Raw genomic sequence first — 21248 nt, forward strand, 5'->3', positions numbered from 1 at the left:
CAAATGGTTCTAGAGAAGATTCAGAATGATTACAAGAAAGAGTCACAGTAAATAAGAATTTTTGAAAGGAGACATGAAGTGTTTCCAAGCAGTTCTCCAACAGAGCCATGAAGAATGACAAACAGTCTTGGTAGCTCATGGTGGGCTCATTGCTTGGCTTGTAGATGCCCATCCTCTCACCCTCCATCCTCAATAGATCAGGAGGAAAAAAATTAAGCTGGAAAGAACTCACAGGTGGAAAGAAAGAAGGGATATCACCTATTAACTATTCTTGCAAGCAAAACAGAGTAAAATGGGGAAAATATATTTAATCTATTAATCTAGAAATGTATTACTAAAAAAAAATCTCCACAACAAATAATACTATTAAAAATAAAATCATGTACCAGTCCAGCAGTAGGGGAAGCCAGTACTCCAAATGACTCGCCAATATTTGCTTGTAATTTCTGCATTCCATTTCTAAGGGCTACATCTTTTCTTTTACTCTGGCAGAATGGCTTGAGAAATTGAGTCTCTTCATGACCTACCTGCTCCTCCAGCTTGCAAGACTCCAACTGGGAAAGAATTTCAGCTCTTTCCAGTCGCAGGGCTTCGAGCTCTTTCCTATGGGCCTTGATTTCCTCTTTCAGTTTTGCAGTGCTCCCCTGCAGTTCCTTGATTTCTCTCAGGTAAGCTACTTCTTTCTGATTCAGTGCTTGCACCTGGAAATCAAGTCTAGAAACTTCCAACTGAAGACTGTAAACATCTTGTGCCTGACTTGCACCTCTCTTTTCCAACTCTGTTTGGAGCTCTGCTGCTTTTTCTCTTAAATACTGCAGCTCAGTTGTGTCAGCTTCTCTTTGATCTGCCATTGTCTTAATTTGCAGCTCTTTCTCTAGAATATTTGTTTCCCTTTCTCTCACCTTATCTTCAAGTTCTTGAACTCGAGATGTAGTCATCTTTGTCTCAGCCTCTCTCTGAGACAAGAGAGTTTGGGAAACCCTGTATTCTTCCTGAAGTGCCTGGTGCTGGATTCTCAGGGCGGTGAGCTCTGCAACAGACTGCTCTGACGACTCTCTCAACTGTTGGCATTTTTTCTCCAAAATTTCCACTTCTGTTTTGAGCTGCAATTCCTTTTTTTCCAGTTGCTGCTGCAGAGTTTCTTTAGAAGCTGAGACAAGCTCCAGTTCCTCCTGAAGTTCTCTCACTTTGGAGAGTACCGATGCATTTCTTGTGTTTGGATCAGCATCACCTTGACAGGCTACCAGTCCTTTCTGCAACTCCTTCTGAAGGTTTTCCACTGACTTTTCCAAGGCATCTTCATAGAAATAAACTGGGTTGTCACTATCTTCATGACATACTGGTCCAAACTGTGCCAGCTCTTTTTGAAGCTTCTCAATGACTCCATGGAGTTGCTCCACCTCTTCATCCTTGTCCTTCCTTAGCCTCTCCTGGTCAAGGCGAAGGTGCTCAACCAGTGATCTGAGCTCTTCAATTTCAGGTTTTTGGTCTTCTGCAACCTAAGCAAATGGAAAAGCACTGAATCTTACTGTATGTAGGCAATTATTATTGCACACAGAGTTGATATTTCTCTTCTGAACCATATGGGCATTAAATCACACATTTAACAGCAGAAAGAACCACACATTTCAGCTGGTAACTTCTCAAAATAATCTCTACTTTGCTAAGAGAATTACCAAACAGATTTCATTTACAGTAAGAATCTGCACACCTTGCTTCCCCCAAAAATCAAGCAATGAGCATACAGTAAGCACTCTTACTTTATTCTCCAGAGCATTCTGCAGCTCATGCTGAAGTCTCTTCATCTGCTCATTCAAGTGATCAATTTCTTGATTCTTTTCTTCAAGCAGTGCTTGTGGGAATGACAAAGCTGAAGAATCACTAATACCCAGGTCCTGGCTTTGCTTCTCATGAAGTTTTGTTAGATCCTCCTGATCAGAGAAAACAAAAAAATCTCATTAGAAATGAGGACTTTGTTTAAACATTCTCTTACTTACTATAATGGTGAAGAGCTCAGGAACACAACTACAGCTTCTTTGGGTTGACACCACTGTGTCAGACTGCCCCAACCCAGAAAATAACCTCAGCTTTTGATTTAAATCAAATCACTGTAGAAGATAATGCCACAAGCACAAATGCAGAATACTGGGAGGCTTTGGTTCTATGATACCCAGCATTAGCCTTGCAAAGGTAATGCAACATTCTGATGGCAAGAGAAACAACCCAAATATCTCTTTACAACATCATGAGATGAAGACCTCAGCACTCAAGCAAGCAGGTCTCTGACATTTTAGGCACTACACTAAAGCTAGAGGAACCTACCTGCAAGTGTGCATTCTCTGCCTGAAGCTGGATGATGTTGGAAGTACTCAGGTTTTTTTGTATCTCTAACTGCAAGTTCAGCTGCAATATCTCCTCATCTTTCTTGCTCAAGTTATCTTTATATTGTTCTACTTGGTCTAGCAAACTTGCAATCTGAAAAAAAAAAAGCATAGCTGTTTCAATTAAGTCCTCTAAGATAAAACTTAATTAATCATATTATTTAATAACAAGAAGTAACTTCAGCAAATTCAGTGATTTCAACTCTAATCAACTTGCATTAATAAAACATAAATAAATAAATATAAAAAGAGTGAGAAGCTTGTGTTCCAGCTCCTCATCTGCAAAACCAAAATACTGCAAAGGTGGGTTTCTGCTTTCTTTAAAAAAAATCTACCTGCTGACAAAAGATCTGTTCATCTGTATTGTGAGCTACCAAACCTTGAATGATGCCATTGGATGTAACAATATGAGACAAATTAGCATTTGATGTGGAACAAAGATAAGCAGTTGATACAAACACCATCCTTGTCCTCCCAGAAGCCAGAAATGAGCCTTGCAGTGCCAATCCCAATAACACAGACAACAAAGAGATGATTCAACAACCACACTTTTCTCTGCAGTGTGATGTTGCCATCCACTGTTTTCATCATCTCTTGCCTTCATGGGTAGCAGGGTCTAGTGGCTTTGGGAATTATGACTGCTGAAATCAGACTTTGTAAGAGAAATGGAAATTCCATCTTTAAAGAAATTAATTTTTATTATCTTGTTCTGCTCTTGAAAGAATGGTACAATTGACTAGAGGATCACTCCTGTTTTTTTCTTGACACATCCTTAATTGGACTATGTTTCTGTATCACAGGTATTGTAATAATATAAACATACAGTGGGGTTGTGTATGCATTTATACATGTAAATCCAATAAGAGTTTAAGATATTGTGAGCAATTTCTCTGCATTTCTTCTTAGCTTGACGCAAAAATTCACCACATTCTCTCAAAACAGGTTAAATTACACCATTATGGTGTAATAATATATAATAATTATCTAAAATTATATAAATGTATATAAAATTATATAATAATTATCTCTCACTCTCAAACAAAAACTTATCTGCCTATTTCAACTTTGGAAGGAAAGGAAAATCAGCTTACAACTGACAGTGATCAGTCGCAAAGTTATGTGAATCACCACAAGACAGTTTCCAGCAGGAAAGGAGATGAACACAGAACAAAGCAAGAAAAAGGAAGGTTTGTTGGTTTGTTGAGGCCAAAGCAACTCAGTCTGTAGAACTCTCCCAAAGCTCTCACCTCTCCCTCCTTGGCCTGAAGTGCTTCCTGCTCTGCCTGCAGCTGCTCCTTGAGCACCGGGGCAGAACTGCCCTCCACTGGCACTCGGTGCCTTGCCTCATCCAGTTTAGACTGCAGGGCAGAGATCTGGATCAGGTTGTTGTACTGCTGCTGTTGCAATGCCTCTTTATCCTGAAAAATGATTTTTTTTCATGTTAGAATTAATTGCTGTCAATATATAAAACTACTTAACCAGAAGAATCCTGCTGAAAGATTTCATTGACCCTGACACACCCAGTACAAGAAGAAAAGGACATAATCCCAGGGGCCTACAAAGAAATAGGAATTCAAAACAACTGAATGCTATTAGCTCATTTAAATTTTTACCCCTTTACTTTTTGTAATCCAAGTTTAACAACTTCAGAAAATTTAGCATTCAGTGATAAATTACACTCTCAGCTACACAACACTTTATACGTTTAAGAACATAACATCTTGCTCTTCTAGCCATTTCCAAATTTGTTATGATACCATCTATGTGCCAAACTAAATTTGATAGATGGACACAGTTTAAGAAATGAAGAGTTCTGGGTAGGTCAAAACCTACTCACAAGCACATCAAGTTCAGTCAGAATGTGATAAAGCAGCACTAAGTTTGTCCAACCTGTGATCTGCCAAGCTACCATGGCTTATTTTATTTAAAATAAAAAAATGGGTTTTGATCCTCCTCCTCTCACAGTCCTTCTCAGGAGCTGGGTCAGTCGAAGGAGGAAAGGTTCACTTGGGAATTGTCCAAAGAATAAGCCTACATATCTGTACTCAATACAGTAAAGCTTGACAAGAAACCTAAGGCAGTAATTGCCTCTGCTGTTCAACACTTACTCTGCCCATAGTTTAATGCACATATCTTTAACAGGTTATTTTAGACTCATTGTGTCATTTGTAAAAAAAATATATCAATTTAACCATCTTTTCTCTATTTCAAGAGATCTAAGACTCCGAGCACATGGCTAGCATCTTCTGATTGTAAACTGAAAGGAACAGCAATTAAAAAAAATTGCAAAGTTAATGTGGTATCACAGTATCAAAAAGGGAAAACCAGACATTTTTCTTGCCCTCACATGTAACCAGCCTTCTGGCAACCCAGAAAGAACACACATACAACCAAACCAAACCCCAAGCAAGAGCAGTACCTTGTTTTTTTTTGTTTTTTGTCAACTAAAAACATGACCCAAAGGACACTGATCACTGCCCAAAACCCTTCAGCAGCAATGTGCAATCCAGACTACTGCAGAAGTGGGCTGCCTCAGCTCCAGTGTCCCTGCCTTCCCTGCAAAGCTGCAAGTGTGCAGGGGCAGCACAGCTCTGCACACAAGAGTTCAGCTCCTCCTGGCATTCTCCAGTTGCCATGTCCTGAGGTTGCTACAGCAATCCAGAAAAATCAAATGGCAAACCAGACAAAAATCAGGGTTTTATATAATGCATCTTCACTGTAAAACTTTCTGGGTGCTCATTCACATGGAGTCTAACAGGGTGTCTTCTTCCATGAATCCCAAAATCCATAGGAGAGCAGATTCCCTAAATCAGCCCCACTTTTTAGATCTCAAGCAAAAGGATGAGTGATGCTCCCAACCCACCCCCATCCAGGAGCTTCAATGTTTCACATCAGCGACCTGAACCACTGAGAGGAACTGGGGCAGGACAGAACAAAGATCTGCTCCATGCTCATCAGCAGGGCAAATCAATCTGTCAGCTGTGACTTTACTCAGCTCCAAACATTCTATATTCAAGACATTCTATTCCCAGATCTATTTCTTATTCCTCCATCACCTGCAATACATGAATTTTTCATATGTTGGAATTTGGGGGACAAGAAAACTCTGCAATTACCATTCACATCAAATGTACTTTTAGAAAAATGCCATGGCATGTAATTGCTCTCAGAGCTCCATTGGAACTTATTTACTGCACAAAGTTGCTTCAAGACAAGCTATCAAAATGCTTTCAGGTGGCAAATTGAATAGTACAACCTCGCTTAGTGTAGATTGGATGAATTAGCTTCTAGGGAAAAAAAAAGAACAACCAAACTCAAGAGTGAGTCTGGATTATTTGAGATATTTACAAAACACCAATGATGGGGACAGGCACACAACCAAAAGAATATTCTGAATTCACAAGGATAAAGAAAGCCTGAACAGCAAGTCAAGATTCCAGAGAAAAGTGAACTTGCCAACAGCAAGTCTCCAGTCTCCATCTCCTCCAAGGCAGACAAAGTAAATGGGCATGGCTTTTGTATGTTTGGATAAAACCACAGCAAAAATTAAACTCAGAGTGGTCTTTAGAGTTCTCTAACTCAAAGCACAACCAAGTTGGCTCTGCTCAGGCCACTCTCCTATCTCCCAGTCAGGGACATCACTGCCACTCTGAGCTTCCTTTAAGGAAGTGTGAACACTTCCCCCTTCCATTTAATTGCAATTTCCCTTGTTTATATGCTCATCTTCTCATCCTTTCATATGCACCTTCTAGTCTGACTCCACCTTACTATAACCTCCTCTTATGTGACTGTAGGCAACAACATTCCCACAAAGCTTTCAAGAATACTCAGCCAAGGAAAATTATTGGGAGGATACTGAACATTCAGTTTCAGATGGTAGGGAAAGTTATTCAGATGTTTGGTAACTTTTGCTAAAGGATTGTATGTAATTCTTAACTCTAGGCTGTGAATAACTCAGGAGTAGTAACAAAGTGCTAGAAGTTTTGGACTATGGCAAACAGATTTGGCTTAAGACCCAGAGCAAGAAGAGCTACAGATTAAGATAATTTGATTTTAAACACAGGTATTTATTAAAAACTCAGTGTATGATATTCAGTAACAACACCTTCTCAGAAGATTCCAGAAAACCTCAAGAGCAACTCTGAAGCAGCAAACATGTCAACTGTTAAAAGCAGCCTTCATAGTAGGACTTTGAGTCTTATTTAAGTCTTACAAGTAATATCTAAGTACACACCACTTACAAGTAGTAAGTAAGTGCTTATAATGGACTTAGAGTTTGCAGAACCAGAGATTAAAACTGTGGCTGTGATATGTGCCATTAATATACCAGTTTAACTCAGCACTGGGTGCCAGACAGCTTCACAAACACTACTGACAGCCCCCTTAAAGCCACTGTCGTGTAGTGCCAACCCCATTTAAATTAAGGATTTTAAAATTACCTGTTTCAGTTCAGTTTCCACTTTCTTCATTTTCTGCAGCTGTTGCTCCAAGCTCTGTACAGTCTTTGAGACCTCAGCACCACTGACCTTCAGCTCTTGGATCTGTGCTAAAAGATTTTCTATCTCTTTATCACGAGCTGCAATTTCTTGGTGTTTTCGCTCCTTTTCTAGTAACAGTTTATTGTAATCATCCATCTTCTCTTTTATTTCTGCTTGCAAAGATTCTACCTACACAGGAATCACAGTATACAGATATTCAGGCAATATGAACAAACTTCCTGCCACTTGAAAGCAAGAGTAATTTCACATTGAAGGAGGTTTTACTACGGATTAAAGCGGTGCTAAAATCTCAGGTGAAAATAAAACTAAATATGCACAGAAAGTAAGAAAAAGTTAGCTTTCTGAAATCTTGTTTTCCAAATGCAGCAGCTCTTAGATACATGTTTGATTACTCTCTCAACATCTGCAGTACTCTCAAAGTACTAGATGAAGGTATACTCTCAAAGGAGAGTTTTGGTGATGGGGTTAGTTGGTTATCAGATTAAAAACCCACCAAGACTACATGAGTTATTAATAATAGCATTGTATTTATTCCTGTAACCTCAGAACCCTCTTCCAGTATTCCAAGGAATTCCAGTTTAGAGGAAGATACCAGGAACTGAAGGATAAATATGTCATCAAAAAGACTCCCAGGAGTCAACATAGGACAGGTACTTAACTTTGCAAAAATCATTTAAATATGAAGAGCATACAAATTCTGAATTTAGCTGCAGGAAAACAGTCATTCATTGATCCCAGTAATCAAGGTGAAGGCAAGGCTAGGAGCTTTATTGTGACAGACACACTATCTCAGGGTGTGATACAGTCATTTAGCATAGTGAAAGCAAGCTCAGGCAGGAAAGCAGTGGGAATGGAAAAGTAATTTGGTCAATACCTATGAGCAAGGAAGATGGGATTTTACAAAATAAATGTTTTGTTTATCAGAAAGTATCTGAATTAATGTAAATCCCACTTCAACATCATGAAATAAAAATTCTTTGCATTAACATCGATCTCTACATCTTCAAAGTATTGTTCAGATATAACTAAAGCAAGAAAACACACTTGAGCAAATCAGAGAGTCAAATAATCAACAGGGAGAGTGTAGGAGACAGGTCAAGAAAACCAGAAGTTATGAAGATTACATTTTCAAGCTGCTTACAGGCACTAACATTTCCTTGACTGTGTGTATATCTTAATCCCTTCTCATCTCATCAGCAACTGACCACTGCTAACCATAACACAGGTCTTACAGGAAAGCTTTTGGGTACAGAAAAATCTTCAAGAAGTCTAATCTTTCTAATGCTACAAGGCTTTGGCATCAGAATCCCCAAACTTTGACATTTCAGACATAAAAAGCATGTTTTTAACACCACATTGCTAGAAAGCTGGTGCTGCAATCCTGTAGCTAAGAAAACACTTCCACATAACCTTCACTCTCACAGTGCAGCTCCAAGAACCAGTCAGCACTTTTCACAAAATAATCCCACTTACACATACCTTGTACCTAGTAATCACCAGAGGGGGGAAACTTGCTCTAAGTGCTACATGAAAAAATCAGGAGTTCACTTGAGCTGGTTTGGGGTGAATTAAGCACTTACTGATGTTACAGCTGCATTAAACAAGTGAACAAATACTGACATTTCATGGCACAGAATGCCTGTATAGCTCACCCTGCCCACAAACGTCACTTGCTTAGTTACCATCCTTGTGTCTGTTTCTCCAAGTAAGTTTTCATCCTTTCTGAGAGAGGTTGCAAAGATACAGCATTCATTTTTTCAGCTATGCTCTCCAGCATGGGAAATTCATTTACTGGAAATTCATTCATATTTTAAATATGGATGTGCACATCGAACACTGAGGTACACAATTCCATAACTGTACATAAATAGACAGATGGAAATGAAATTAACCACAAGTTTTGATAAGAACCAGGCCACCAACAAAAGGCACAGTTTTATCATCACCATTCCAGTATCTTTGTTTCATGCTCCAAACCTCAACTTCTCATCTTATACCAAAAGGCTGTTTCAGTGAATAACTGCCTGTAACACGTCTGAGCAATAAGCCAGGAGAGCTAAGTACCTATGCACAGAAAATTAAATTGAAAGCAGTCATTCATTCCCTGCAAGAATTCTGCCACCCTAAAACTTGTATTCTTAGCTCCAAGTCATGCCTTGACATACCAAGAAGAGGAGAAAAGCTAAAGCATATCTAGAAGGGATTGAAAGGAAAAGGAAAGAAAAGTTAAGAGGCATTCATGCTGTTTTCCATACCTGTAGAATCAATTCATAGTTCTGTATAATGTTCATTTATGTGAAAAAAACAAAACAAACAACCAATCAAAAAGGAAAAAAAGCAAAAGTTAATCTTTGAAGCCAAGCATCAAACAAACAAAACTGTGTAAACAAGGACTCATTCATAAACTTAAACAGGATGAGGCATGCAGACAAAGGACATTTCTATTACAATTGTTTAGGTGGAAAAAATAAACACATTTAGAACCCAGAAGTCATTTCTTGGAGGTGCTTTTTACAGCAGTGTCTGTAGTGTCGTCCTCCTTGGTTCCTTTAAACCAGGCCCAGAGGTTCCTTTAAACCAGACTCAGAAACTTTACTGTAAAGCACCTGCAACAGTTCTCTCCATCTCCATAACAAATAATACAAGTGCAGCCTCATTGCCTAAATGTAGTTCAATCAGCTGGGGAAAAATCTGCCCTCTGGGTAACAGAGGAAAAAAGCTCTCCCATGAGCCAGACCCCCAAGAACATACAGTTTTGATAATTATTTGTAATTAAACAAACTCTGTTGCCACCAAGTCTGATTTTACTCACCCTATGCTCTCTGGATTGTCCTGAAGTCTGTGATTTTGCTGACAGTTTTAACTGTTCTTCCAATTTTTGAATTTCCTGCTGAAAATCATCGCGCTCATGTTCCCTTTCTATGGCTTGTTCCTGTAAACCCAGCCAGACAGAATCAAAATATTTTGGAAGATTTCATTACAATCCTGAGTACAAGAATAGTTAGGGTTTGTTTTTGTGGTGAAGAAACTCTTAAAGAACAATTAACTAATTATTAATAATTAATTAGCATATCAAAGCATATCTACAGTGATAGGGAAATTAAAAAAAGAAAAAGCACCTTTTTTGACTACAACATACATATAAACCACAATTATCATTTAATAAAAAGGAAGAATTACCCTGCAATACTACAAAAACTGAATAGAAAATTTAACTTTTTTATTCTTTCATGAGACTAGCACACCAAGGGCTTAATTTCAACCAAAACTAAAAATAGAGCCCATTTTGGGAACCACCTTCCATGTCTCAAACCAGGATGAGAATTCTTCACCTCCAAACCCATGGAAATGCTCTCTCTTACTTACATCCATGAACTGCCTCTGGTTTTTAAGCTGCTTTTCAAGAACTTCAATTTGCTGTTTTAATTCAGTAATCTCCAGTAACTTTGTAGCCAGGTCTTGGTTACTTTGCAGCTGCTCTTCCAGTTCCACCTCCAACACCTTCATCTGAGAGCGCAAGTTGGAATGGTCCTTTTCTGCCTGACACTGAAGCTCAAGTTTCTCCTTGGACAAAAATTCTACTTCCTTGAGTAGACCTGAGTAAGGACACAAAAATAATAAAAGTTGTCAGCGGAGGGTACAAAAGTAAAATATTTTGGATGAGATTAAATTTGGGTATTTTAGCATCAAAATAAGGAAAAATATTTATTCCCGAGGTGAGCTGTTAAGAGACATCTTATACTGCTCTACCCTAAATCCTTGCCACCCTTCTGTCCCAAATCTCTCCTTGATCAAGCCATGCAATACAGAATTCTCAGTTCCTCTAAACTCTCATGCCAAGATCCTTCTTAGCCATCCAATATCCAGTCTTGGGCTAGCTTCTCCATGGCTCCTGCCATCTCTACTGCAGAGTCAGCACCCAGACCATCTTTCCAGGGGCCACTAGGCTCAGCCTGACCCTGAAGGCAGCTGCTATGAAAAAACAAAATTCAAGTAAATGTACTTCTCTGAACATGAGTAGCGATTAAAACCCAGAGAAAAATCATGCTTACAGAAAATCAGTCCAGTTCTGAGGTTATAAAGGGAAGAAAACACCTGGGAAAAAAAAGATGGCACATATTTCCCCTATGCAGAAAAAGAAATACCAAAAAAGGGAAGTGCACATAGCTAAAATTATTTAAGTTATCAAGAGTTAATTTACAGCTACAAACTGCATTTTCAATCAGTTGAATGCACTGAATACATTGTTTAGGAGACCAAAACTGTGAACATTCTTGGAGAAAAGCTACTTTAATTGTGAATATAGTTAGTAACCTGTGCATGAAAAAAAGCTTGTCTATTTTGCATCAAAGCAAGGCCCTGCAACAGCTTGTGATTTTACTTTTCAAATGTAGCATTATTTTCCTCAAACATTTTTGGTTTCCAGATTAAAAGTAAGTCTGTGATGCAACAAGGACCTGAAGAAATCATCCAGCCCAATTTCCAGGAGAGACAATTCCCTTTCTGAAGTATGAACCATACAATGCATATGATGTCTGACCTAATGTCATTACAAGCCGCTCTTACAAATCTTTGCTACCACAGCCTACCTACAACAAACATCTCTTCTAGGGCTTCATTATCCACAGATATTTAATGACATTTCCAGACCCTTGATATTAAGCAAAAAATCATGAAAATTTCCATATTCATGTATAAAAAGAAAAGTGTGACAGGCTTGGAATAATGCAACATTTACAGTACACATTGGGGAAAACATCACCACAGCGAGGATAATGGAAAACAATGAGGAGTCTGTGAATTCATTGGCTCTGGGAAAAAAAAAAGCCAGACAAAGAGAAAGAAAGAAAGTTTGGGACAAAAACATGGACTACGTGAGCTCTGGAGCTCCACAGCAATCCTGTTGTAGATTACAGTTACACTCCAACTACATTTCACTCCAAGCACTAATTATAGCCTACATAATAACCACAGTGCAATCACTGTGCCACACTCCCCACTTTCTATTTTATTTTAAAATAATCACAAGTTCATTTGGTTGTGGATGTAACTCAGGCTCTGACAGCATGCATGAAGCGAAAACTCTGCCCTAATTTCTCTCCCAGTCACCTTGGAGCTGTATTATACATATAATATATTACATGTACCATGTAATGCAACAGAAAAAACCCACAATACTCAACAATATCTGAATTCCATTAGGACATCCAATCCCAGCCATAGGTGCATGACAGAGATGATCTTTTGCCAAGCAGGAGATGGGAATAATGCGAATAAAATAGTACTCTAGTGTATTTACTAACACATGGTGCAGAGAGGAGGGCAAGGTCAGTTGCTAGAGATATTTGGGCACCCAAAGGAAGGGTCATGGATTTAGACTGACCCTGAAAAAAAAAACAATTGGTATTTGGGAAAATAAGTACAAGAATTTTGCCTCCTACATCCCAAGAAACTTGGCTGATGGCTTCTTTTTTAGCTTCCAGAGGAACACTAGTGCTTTTTAGAGGAACAAAATACTGATTAGGTAACACTGACCGACACAGTCACAGTCACCTCCTCAGACAGAAATGCAAATTAATTGAAAAAAATAATTAGGCAAGCAGATTTTACCTGGAATCAGCAGTATTTCATAGAAAGCAGGTGTCAAATTTTGGTAACCTCTAAGCTCAATCTTTCTGACTTTTTTTTTTTTTTAAGCACATGTTCCTCAAGTGTATAAACAGAATTTCAAGCAACACACCAACAGATCACCAGCTCACAAATTTGTTTCTTTGTAGAGACAAACCTATTTTATTAATGCTACTTCACATCATGCAGTTCCCCTTGGGAAAGGCCCCAGCACACTCCTTCCCACTCCCCAGATCATTAGCAAATGCCAAGCTCCATTCCAAAAGAGTTTTAATTAGCAAGGCCATTCTACTCACATTAGTACTCCACATGGAAAACAGGAGAAGTCAGCTTTTCAAGGAATAAACCTATGTCAATCAGCTCCAAACAATATGATTTATATTTATCATGTTTTCCACATACTACAAACAATTCCAAACCTGAGGAAAAGTACTACAGATGACTGGGGTGAGGGAAAGGGGATGGATTTCAGCACTTGGCCCTTGCAGCAAAAGGAACTGCTCAAGTTCTAAGGAGCTGCTGGCAAGAGCTGGGCTGCAGCTCCTGGGAGAATGTCAATCCTAAAATACACCATAACCAACTCGGCTCTACAGAGGGCAGCAGCAAATTTCAGGACAGTGAGGTGGACACCAAAAATAGGTTAATTAAAAATAGCGATTGAGGGAGATGTGAATGGACAGAAGGAATAAAGATACAGTAATGGGTAGGAAAACTCAGTGCAGCTTTTTGACTCTAACAGGAATTTACCTACATAACTTTTTATTCACCTGAGTGATTTGGTTTACTCAGCTCACACTCTCTAGGGAAAAGAAAAAGTCCAGAAACAAGAAACAGTGACTATGCAAGAATCTATGAATATATACATGTGTATAAATACAATTAATCTAAAACACAATAGGAGAATTATATTTCAAGTAGATCACAAAATAATAATGTGAACTATGAATTTACCAGATCTAAATGTTAGGCATTCAGGAGTTTAGTATGCAAACTTCAGTTCAGGAGGAAAAAAAATTGCTTTCAATTTGACATCTATAAATTTGACTACAGCACTTGACTTCCAAAATTAGTGTGTAACTCTAAGGATCCTTCCTGCTTATTTCTGGTTTCTTCTTTTATTTCTTTACTTGGTAGCCTTCTCTACCATTCTCCTTCCCTACCATTCTGCTTTTATTTTTTCTGACCTACCAATCCATTCAGTTACATTTCTCTCATCTCCCTTAGATATCCTTCAGTTCTTGCTGTACTTTTTTTAGCTCAATTTTATGTCACCTCAAATACTTTTCTTTTTTTCCCATCCCTTTAACTTAATTTACTCATTTTGACAGCCAACTTTGTATCACTAGCAGGTCACAGCCAGCTTGCAACCCACTCTATCCCCTCAAAAAAATGTAGCTGGCAAATACAAAGACAATGGCACAATGCACTTTAAGCCTGATGGAAGCAAAACATATTTTTCACTTCAAATATTCATTATTGAATTGAATATTCCTAATTTTGCACCACAGAAGTCATAGCTTTTTATGGCCAAGACACTTATAAACCCAGTAACGTGTTGGGCCTAATTATTAAGTACTATTCCTCATTGTTAAAATAAAAAAACAAAATATCAATTCATTCACTCAGCGTTACAGCAACACAGCAAGAAAAACTCCACACTTGTCATTACAAACCTGAACCTTCTTTTTGTGCTACATTAGCAACAGGTGTTCCTAGAAATCGAAACACAGACACATGGACAAGATGAATAGGGCATTGCAATCCATTTCATCTTCTAGACCACCAAAACACAGAATGGAATACAGATAGTGTATGTAAATACAGACAGTGTCAAACTTTAGGAATTTCATCTTTATTGTGCCACAAAGCACCTGATGACCTTGGTCCATGTCTGGAGAGCTTTCTGCCTTTACAGGAAGAGCCTCTCACCTGTGTACCAGTCTGAGCTGTTCATTAGTCATCAAGCCAAACTGACCCATGACAGGAGGACACTGCAATGTGCCCTGGCTGGAGGAAAGTTGGTTTTGTGCTAAAAATTCTGCACCCTCTACTCACCAAGAATTGCCTGCTCCTGGGTGAGCTCCTGGAAGCGCTCCCTCATGTTCTCCAGCTCCACAACAAGACGACGCTCAGATTCCTCTTTCAGGTTTAAGGCCTCTTCTAAAGCAGCTTTTTCTGCAACGTAGCCTTCAATAATGCCTGGAAGCCAAGACAGAATGCAAATAAAGCCATAGACAAGCTCATCTGCTGGGAAAAAGCACCTTGAAAACATCAGTAAACAACTTCTTCCAAACGATGGAAGGTGACAAAAAGGAAGAAGATGATTTATATTTATAGTGTAGCTAGGCTTTTGAAGTGTCTTAAGGAATAAAATGTACTAGTTATGTATTCTAAGATTATCAAGATTTTATGAGGCTGACACAACACAAAGTGTCTCCAAACCTGTAGGGTTCAAATGGGCATCATTAAGCTTTGATGGCCTCAGATGAGCTTACAACACATCCTCTACTAAGGGCTGATGTTTCAAGAAACAACCTCCAGAAAGTAAGATCAAATGTTAGATTTAGAGCCCAAGAAACCCAGGAAAGCATGTCACAGATATTGGGAGGAAAAAGCTGTGGGTAAATGACACTGCAATCTCAGCCAGGCTCTGTTTCTTACCCTCTGCCTTGTGAAGCTCCAGTGCCAGCTGGTTCTTGGCCTCGCTCTCCTCACTGAGGCACTCCATCAGCTCCTGGTGCTGGCTCACCACCTGGGCCGTCTCCCGGTTGCGGCGGCTGAACTCCTCCTCAAACTGGGCATGGTTCTCATGCATCTTCTCCAGCTGCAAGGGAATAATTGCCCCAGCATCAGACCTCAGATGCACATGCAAGGCAACAACACCAAAGACATTTCAACAAAAACCTAAAATTTTTAATAACATTTATGCATTAAGGTCCAAGATTTGAAGTTTCATTTCTGTACTAAGCTGACTTTGCCCAAAACCTCTAGACCCTTTGGTGAATCCCTGTACTTGCATACCAGTATTTTTGTCACAAGTCCTGCTTAGGAACATAAGTTTCTTCACTGTGCATAAAAGAAATACCTCCCTCTTGGCTAAACTGCTTAGCTTGACACTTCCTGAGCCACTTGAAATTCAAAGCACCCACTTAAATTCTCCAAGAGAATCAGTCACATCTAATAGACAGTGAAGTCCATGTATCATCAGGTTTCCAAGGAACACCCCCAGCGAGCAAAGTATGCTGGATCACAGCTGATGAGGGTCACCTAGAACCCAGATCTGCCATGGCTTGGGCAAGTGCTTTAACCACAAGTTAGCTATGTCTCAGTGGAACCACCATCAGTAACTAAAAGTAAATTTATGCACCTCATTCTAAGAGTGATTTTTGAAGATGGTGAATATACATTTCACACAGACACGTATCTCTGGGTTTGACAAAATACCCAATGAGTAGATTAATTTCAGATATGTTTTTCCCTTGCCATCTTCTCTTCAATCAGGGACTTCCTTACCCAACAAACTAATTATTGTCACACTAAATTAGATCCTCATATGCACACAGTGCTTGTCAATCAACCCCAGATGTGCAGTTTAGACACTGCAAAAGCCAGTATAGAAATACTCAAGTTCTTTTATGAATGCACTAAGTGCATCAACTTTTGTCACAATTAAAGCAGCATATAATTACAAGGACATTTGTTTGCTGCTATCTACATATTCCCCAAGCATTCTGACCTTGGACTGAGTTTTCCTGAACCTGCTTATCAGTGTTGGAAAGGCATCAATGTGAAGTGTGATAAAACACCCTCAAAAAATCTCCTTGTCTCCTCTAAATTCATTTGGAAGTTTCCAAATTAATTTAAAATCCTAGTTTAAATCTACTTCAGGTGACCAATCTATTGCCTTCCCACAGGATCTCAAAAAAACTTCTTTTCTCCTGAAGTTACCAAATGAATTTAAAACCCTAGTTTAAATCTACTTCAGGTGACCAATCTATTGCCTTCCCACAGGATCTGTTGAAAGGTTGAATACACAGCCTTAAAACTGATTTCACATTTTCAGTGTTACACACAAAATCATGGAATGGTTTGGTTTGAAAGGGACCTTTAAAGACCAGCTAATTCCAAACCCCTGACATGGGCAAGGACATCTTCCACCACACTACGTTGGCTCTGTACACATTAAAAAGCTTTACTTGTTTAGTTGACTCTGTAACCAGTTCCAGAAGTCTCTCCACTGCAGTGCGCAAACGATGACAAATTTTCAGTATCGCTTCTTCACTTTCAAACGCCAATTCTGGCTTTGCAAAAACACTTTCACATAAGTATTGGCTCAGCTCAGACACCTCATCAGTCCCTAGAGACAGCTGGTTGTGCTCTGTGAGAGTTTCATCAAGCAGCTCCTCTACTGAAAACAAGGAAGCTATTGGAAAACACAGAAAAGTGACAAAATGGGTCACCCAGAAAACTGACATCAGGCAGTGACATGGTCCTGGACATGCAGTACAGGATGAGAACTTGGACCCATCAACAACTCAATGTTGAAAAATCATGAGGGCTTTTCACAAGGTTTGGCAATCTTGTGCTATGCATCAGGACCTGGAACTCTGCATTCATCAAGTCCATCTTTCCTGCCCCATGATCTATCCATGCTTTTCTAACAACATTTTAGTAATTGCACTATTAAAAGAATTAAACAGAGAGAACACTGGCAGACACTATCTTAAGTGCAGACCAGCTTTGAAAGACACAAACATTGCAAAAAGAGATATTCTCTTTCTGATCTTCATCCATACAAAAGGATATGAAAAGGCAGTTTTCAAGAACATGAATTGACTACATCCAGGTTTGCTGATTTGTACTCACCTTTTTCTAGGTGATGGTTTTCTTTGGCTTTGAAATACTGCATGAATCCCATTTCTTCCATAATACTCTGGGCTTCTTTAGAATCTCCAGAAGGCAGACTGTCATCAAGGCAAAGACCAATCTTGCTACAGATAAGGTCCTCAATAACTACTGTAGCCTTCACCACTTCCATAAGCAGTTTCAAAACGTGCTGGTAAGATTCACGCAGTTTTTCCCTAGAACAAAAACATGTTAACATTTGAAAAATTGCACACACTTGATTTGAAAGACACTTTGAACCTGTCAATCTGACAGTCTAAAATGGGTATCTGCCATGGTTGGCAGTTATCAGTGAAGATCATTCAGATGACTCACAAAAAACAGGTCATTTTTAAAGAGCTGGCAAAGCTGATGCCTTGTCAAGGCTGACCCAGAACAGAGACTAGATGGAGTTAAAGAATAAAGCAGGGATTTATTAGAAGCCCTCAATGGATCCACCTTGGGCAGCACAAGAGCCCAGCCAGGGCTACACCCAAGATGAACCAAAATGGTCACAAAATGCACAGCAGGTCACGGGGTCTCTCACTTTTATAAGTCTGGTCTGTTTGCATATTGGAGTTAATTGTCCAATTACAGCTTTAGGTTATGAAGTCCCATCCTTCTTTTTCTCTCTTCAGTCCACCATGGTTTATGCTCTTGGGCCTAAAATTTGGATCCTTTGTCCCCAGCTAGAGAAGGAATTGTTTTGCCTCCCTACTCTGTGAAGAGAGCTCACCATCCCCTAATATGAAGCTCAGAACTACACACTAAAGCAACACATAATATGAAAAATATAAAAGCTAAAACCCAAGGCATCACAACAAAACACTTTTGTCATCTCCAGTGTCATCACGCTACAGTCACAAGCATCTCAGCCTTCCATACCGGTGGAAGCATCAGCAAGGAAGACACTGCTACAGGAGGAGGAGCAAGGAGTCCACTACTACACCATCACTGACATCAAAATAACTAGAGGGGGTTCTGGCAGACCTGACAACAAAAGCTCTATTTCTATTTATGAACGCATTTTAGTTTTAAGATTAACACTAAGCCAGTTTCTGAAAGATGAGAGAGGGAATTCTAGAAGCTTATTCAACATGACAGCTCCTCTAATCCCCTTGACATGTCAAACCAATCCACTCCATCTGAAAGCCTCTTGGTCACAGAACCTCTCACCATTTTCTTAGATTTTTCCAAGATTAGAGGCAGCAGACACCCCAAAACACCAAAGTCTTCATCACACTGAAAGAAGAAGAGCAAGAAAAAAACCCAACTTGCTCTTAACGTCAGAATAGATTGATAATTAAAAAAACCTCAAAATAATCTGCAAATAAAAGCAATATATCATCCTCCAACACTACTATTTTTGAGATGGCTTAATTTTGCTTAGTTATTGATTTCTTTAAGAGAAGGGAGAAAACAAGCAAATAGAAAAGCACTAAGCATTATGCAACCAAAGATGAACAAACCTTTCTTCCTTGGACTGCTCCATGTCAGACCTCAGCAAGGCCACCAAATTTCCTCCTTCTTGGTTTTCCATGCCCCGCCACTGAAGGAGTGTCTCCAGTTCAGAGTTGGTCTCCCCTATTTCCTGCTTTAAAGAGGCCACTTTCTTTTCCAGCTGTGGGAGTACAGTGACAACACAAAGTCAACAATTTCACCTAGACATTGCTTTATAAACTCTACCTGAAAACAAGTTTCTAGAAAAATTACTCATTATCTTATATTTATTTTTTCAGATGGTACCTATACCAGACTAAAACATACAATCACACATAAATAAAAATACATATTTGTATGAATACACCCACCCCCACCTCCAGATTTTGCTGCCAAACAAATGACTGCCATTTTGTCAGAAACTCTGTCTCATCAGTAAACTAGCCAATAAGTCAAAATATTATTTAGGAGAAAACTGCAAAGACAGAAAAACATTCTGCTCCCATGCCAACATTCTCAACCCTCAAGTCCTACAAGAAGAGCTGGAAAGAGGAAGGCATTCCCAGTCAGGAAATTCTTAATGTTAACTAAGAATTAGCATTAACATAATGTTAACTAAGAATTAACTAACATCCCCCTAGTCTAACATACCACAAGAATTATACCTGCAGTCCCTCTATACACGTTGAGGCAGAGAGCCCTGTGCTAAAATACAACCCCAAAAGCACATTTAGAATCTAGGTTTAAAGTATTTTCTCCACACCTGGTTAATTATTGCTGTTCTTTCCTGCAGCTGGGCTGACAACATTTCTTGCTCCTTTTGGTGAGCAGCCTGTGCCTGAATCAACATCTGCTCCTTGTCGTGTAGTGATGCCTTTTTTTCAGCTTCAAATTCTTCCTGCATAAATCACATATACTTGGATTTACTGAGAGAAGAAAAAAAATGCCCAAACACCATCACCATCCACCAAAAAAACCCTCAAACATCCCCTGTATTTTTTTCTGTATTCTTTAGAAATAAACATTTCGCCTCTCAGAATAATAAGCAGTAACTTACACATCAACACCTCCAAACAACAAAATTATGCTGAAACTGTGATCAAAATCAAAACTAGTGTGGCCAGCAGAACCAGGGCAGTGACTGTCCCTCTGTATTCAGCACTGATGAGGTACAGTTTTATCTGTGAACACCAATACACTACACCTATTTTTCACATTGGCAAGTCAGGAAAATAGCTTTTCCCCATGGCAAGAAATAAGACTTCAGAGCAGAAGACCTGAGATGGATCCTCTGCAGAGGACTGAGCCAGTCTTTGCCCCATGCTCTAGCAGTTAGGAAGGTAAAAATGAGCTGACACAAAGGGGTAGGATGACTTTTCTTGACCTAGAACATGGCATTTGTGGACAAAAGCAGCCTGCTTGTTCTTCTCAGAAGCACTCAGAGAGTTAAGTCAGAGCACAGACAGCAATTCTGAATACCTCAAATCTGCTAGGGAGGCAGAGGGAAGAAACCAAGGGAACAGACTGGCATGAAGACAACTGTATAATCAACACAGGGGAGTGGGAAGGAAAAGGCTTGCTGTAAAAACCTGTATCAGCCCACAACACAGCTCAGTCTGACACTGCAAGGAGATCCAGCCAGTCTCTGCTGGGACAAAACACTGGTTAGCAAGTACATGAGGCAAAAAACCCATCTGAATCCACAGACAGCTGCACCAGCAGGAGAATTAGCCCTGGAAAAGCTTCATCAGAAAGTGAAGTTTCTGGTGTTGCAAATGCTAATTAAGGTAGCATAAGGGAAAAAAGCAGGGATCATTTCTGCATAACCCTCAGTCCTGTCCCAGCTTCTGTGAGCTGAAGGCTGGGGTTCAGCTGGGGACAGCAGTGCCAAATATACCTGCAGCAGCTTTGCAGGACACACTTGTGCCCTCTGTTTCAAAAGACAGCTGCACCAGCCAGAGAGGGGTCAAACAGTGATCAGGACTACACAGAGGGCCAGAGGCAGGGAACAGCTTAAAAATGCTTATCATGATGTTTATCATGAAAGCAGAGATTAACAACAAGAGTAACAACAAATTATCTCACAGACAAAGGGTTCACTGCCAGCACACACCTGGTAAAAGCTTAGATAATACTGAATATTTTGCCACATAGACACAGGATGTGCAGTAGGTGTGGGATGACAGAAGGGCACAGTCTGCAGACACTGAGAAGAAAGTCTCAAGTGACAAACTGAACATGTACACAAGGAATGCTGCTTAGAGCATGCTCCACTGATTGTTTTGGTTTTGGCTGAAGGACATTTCATATCCAGTTCCAGACCTGAAGACAACCCTGAGGTAAAGACAATTGCTCACAGAACACTGCTTTATTTCCAGTGATGTTTTTCTAGTTCAAACATTGTGAAGCATGGGAG

At 39.5% G+C, this 21248-nt stretch overlaps 1 protein-coding gene across 13 annotated transcripts in view; it reads right to left on the bottom strand.

Annotated features, from left to right (window-relative positions):
• The window catches only part of PCNT (pericentrin), a 72004-nt gene that overhangs the window by 21160 nt on the left and 29596 nt on the right, over positions 1-21248 (bottom strand). For 8 of the 13 annotated variants that reach the window (XM_039728547.1, XM_039728555.1, XM_039728550.1 and 5 more), the window contains 15 exons: positions 19596-19730; positions 18862-19013; positions 17375-17589; positions 16705-16931; positions 15170-15332; positions 14564-14707; positions 14182-14220; positions 10247-10476; positions 9693-9812; positions 9136-9156; positions 6821-7048; positions 3629-3799; positions 2323-2475; positions 1761-1931; positions 528-1499 (listed from right to left, as the gene is read on the bottom strand). In XM_039728547.1, the coding sequence (XP_039584481.1) occupies positions 528-1499; positions 1761-1931; positions 2323-2475; positions 3629-3799; positions 6821-7048; positions 9136-9156; positions 9693-9812; positions 10247-10476; positions 14182-14220; positions 14564-14707; positions 15170-15332; positions 16705-16931; positions 17375-17589; positions 18862-19013; positions 19596-19730 (3141 nt within the window). The remainder of the gene's footprint in view (positions 1-527; positions 1500-1760; positions 1932-2322; positions 2476-3628; positions 3800-6820; positions 7049-9135; positions 9157-9692; positions 9813-10246; positions 10477-14181; positions 14221-14563; positions 14708-15169; positions 15333-16704; positions 16932-17374; positions 17590-18861; positions 19014-19595; positions 19731-21248) is intronic. The other 5 variants (XM_039728557.1, XM_039728552.1, XM_039728558.1 and 2 more) reach the window with 3 other exon arrangements.

Source organism: Passer montanus, unplaced genomic scaffold (genome assembly GCF_014805655.1).
Source record: "Passer montanus isolate IOZ18808 unplaced genomic scaffold, ASM1480565v1 scaffold66, whole genome shotgun sequence".
NCBI lineage: Eukaryota > Metazoa > Chordata > Aves > Passeriformes > Passeridae > Passer > Passer montanus.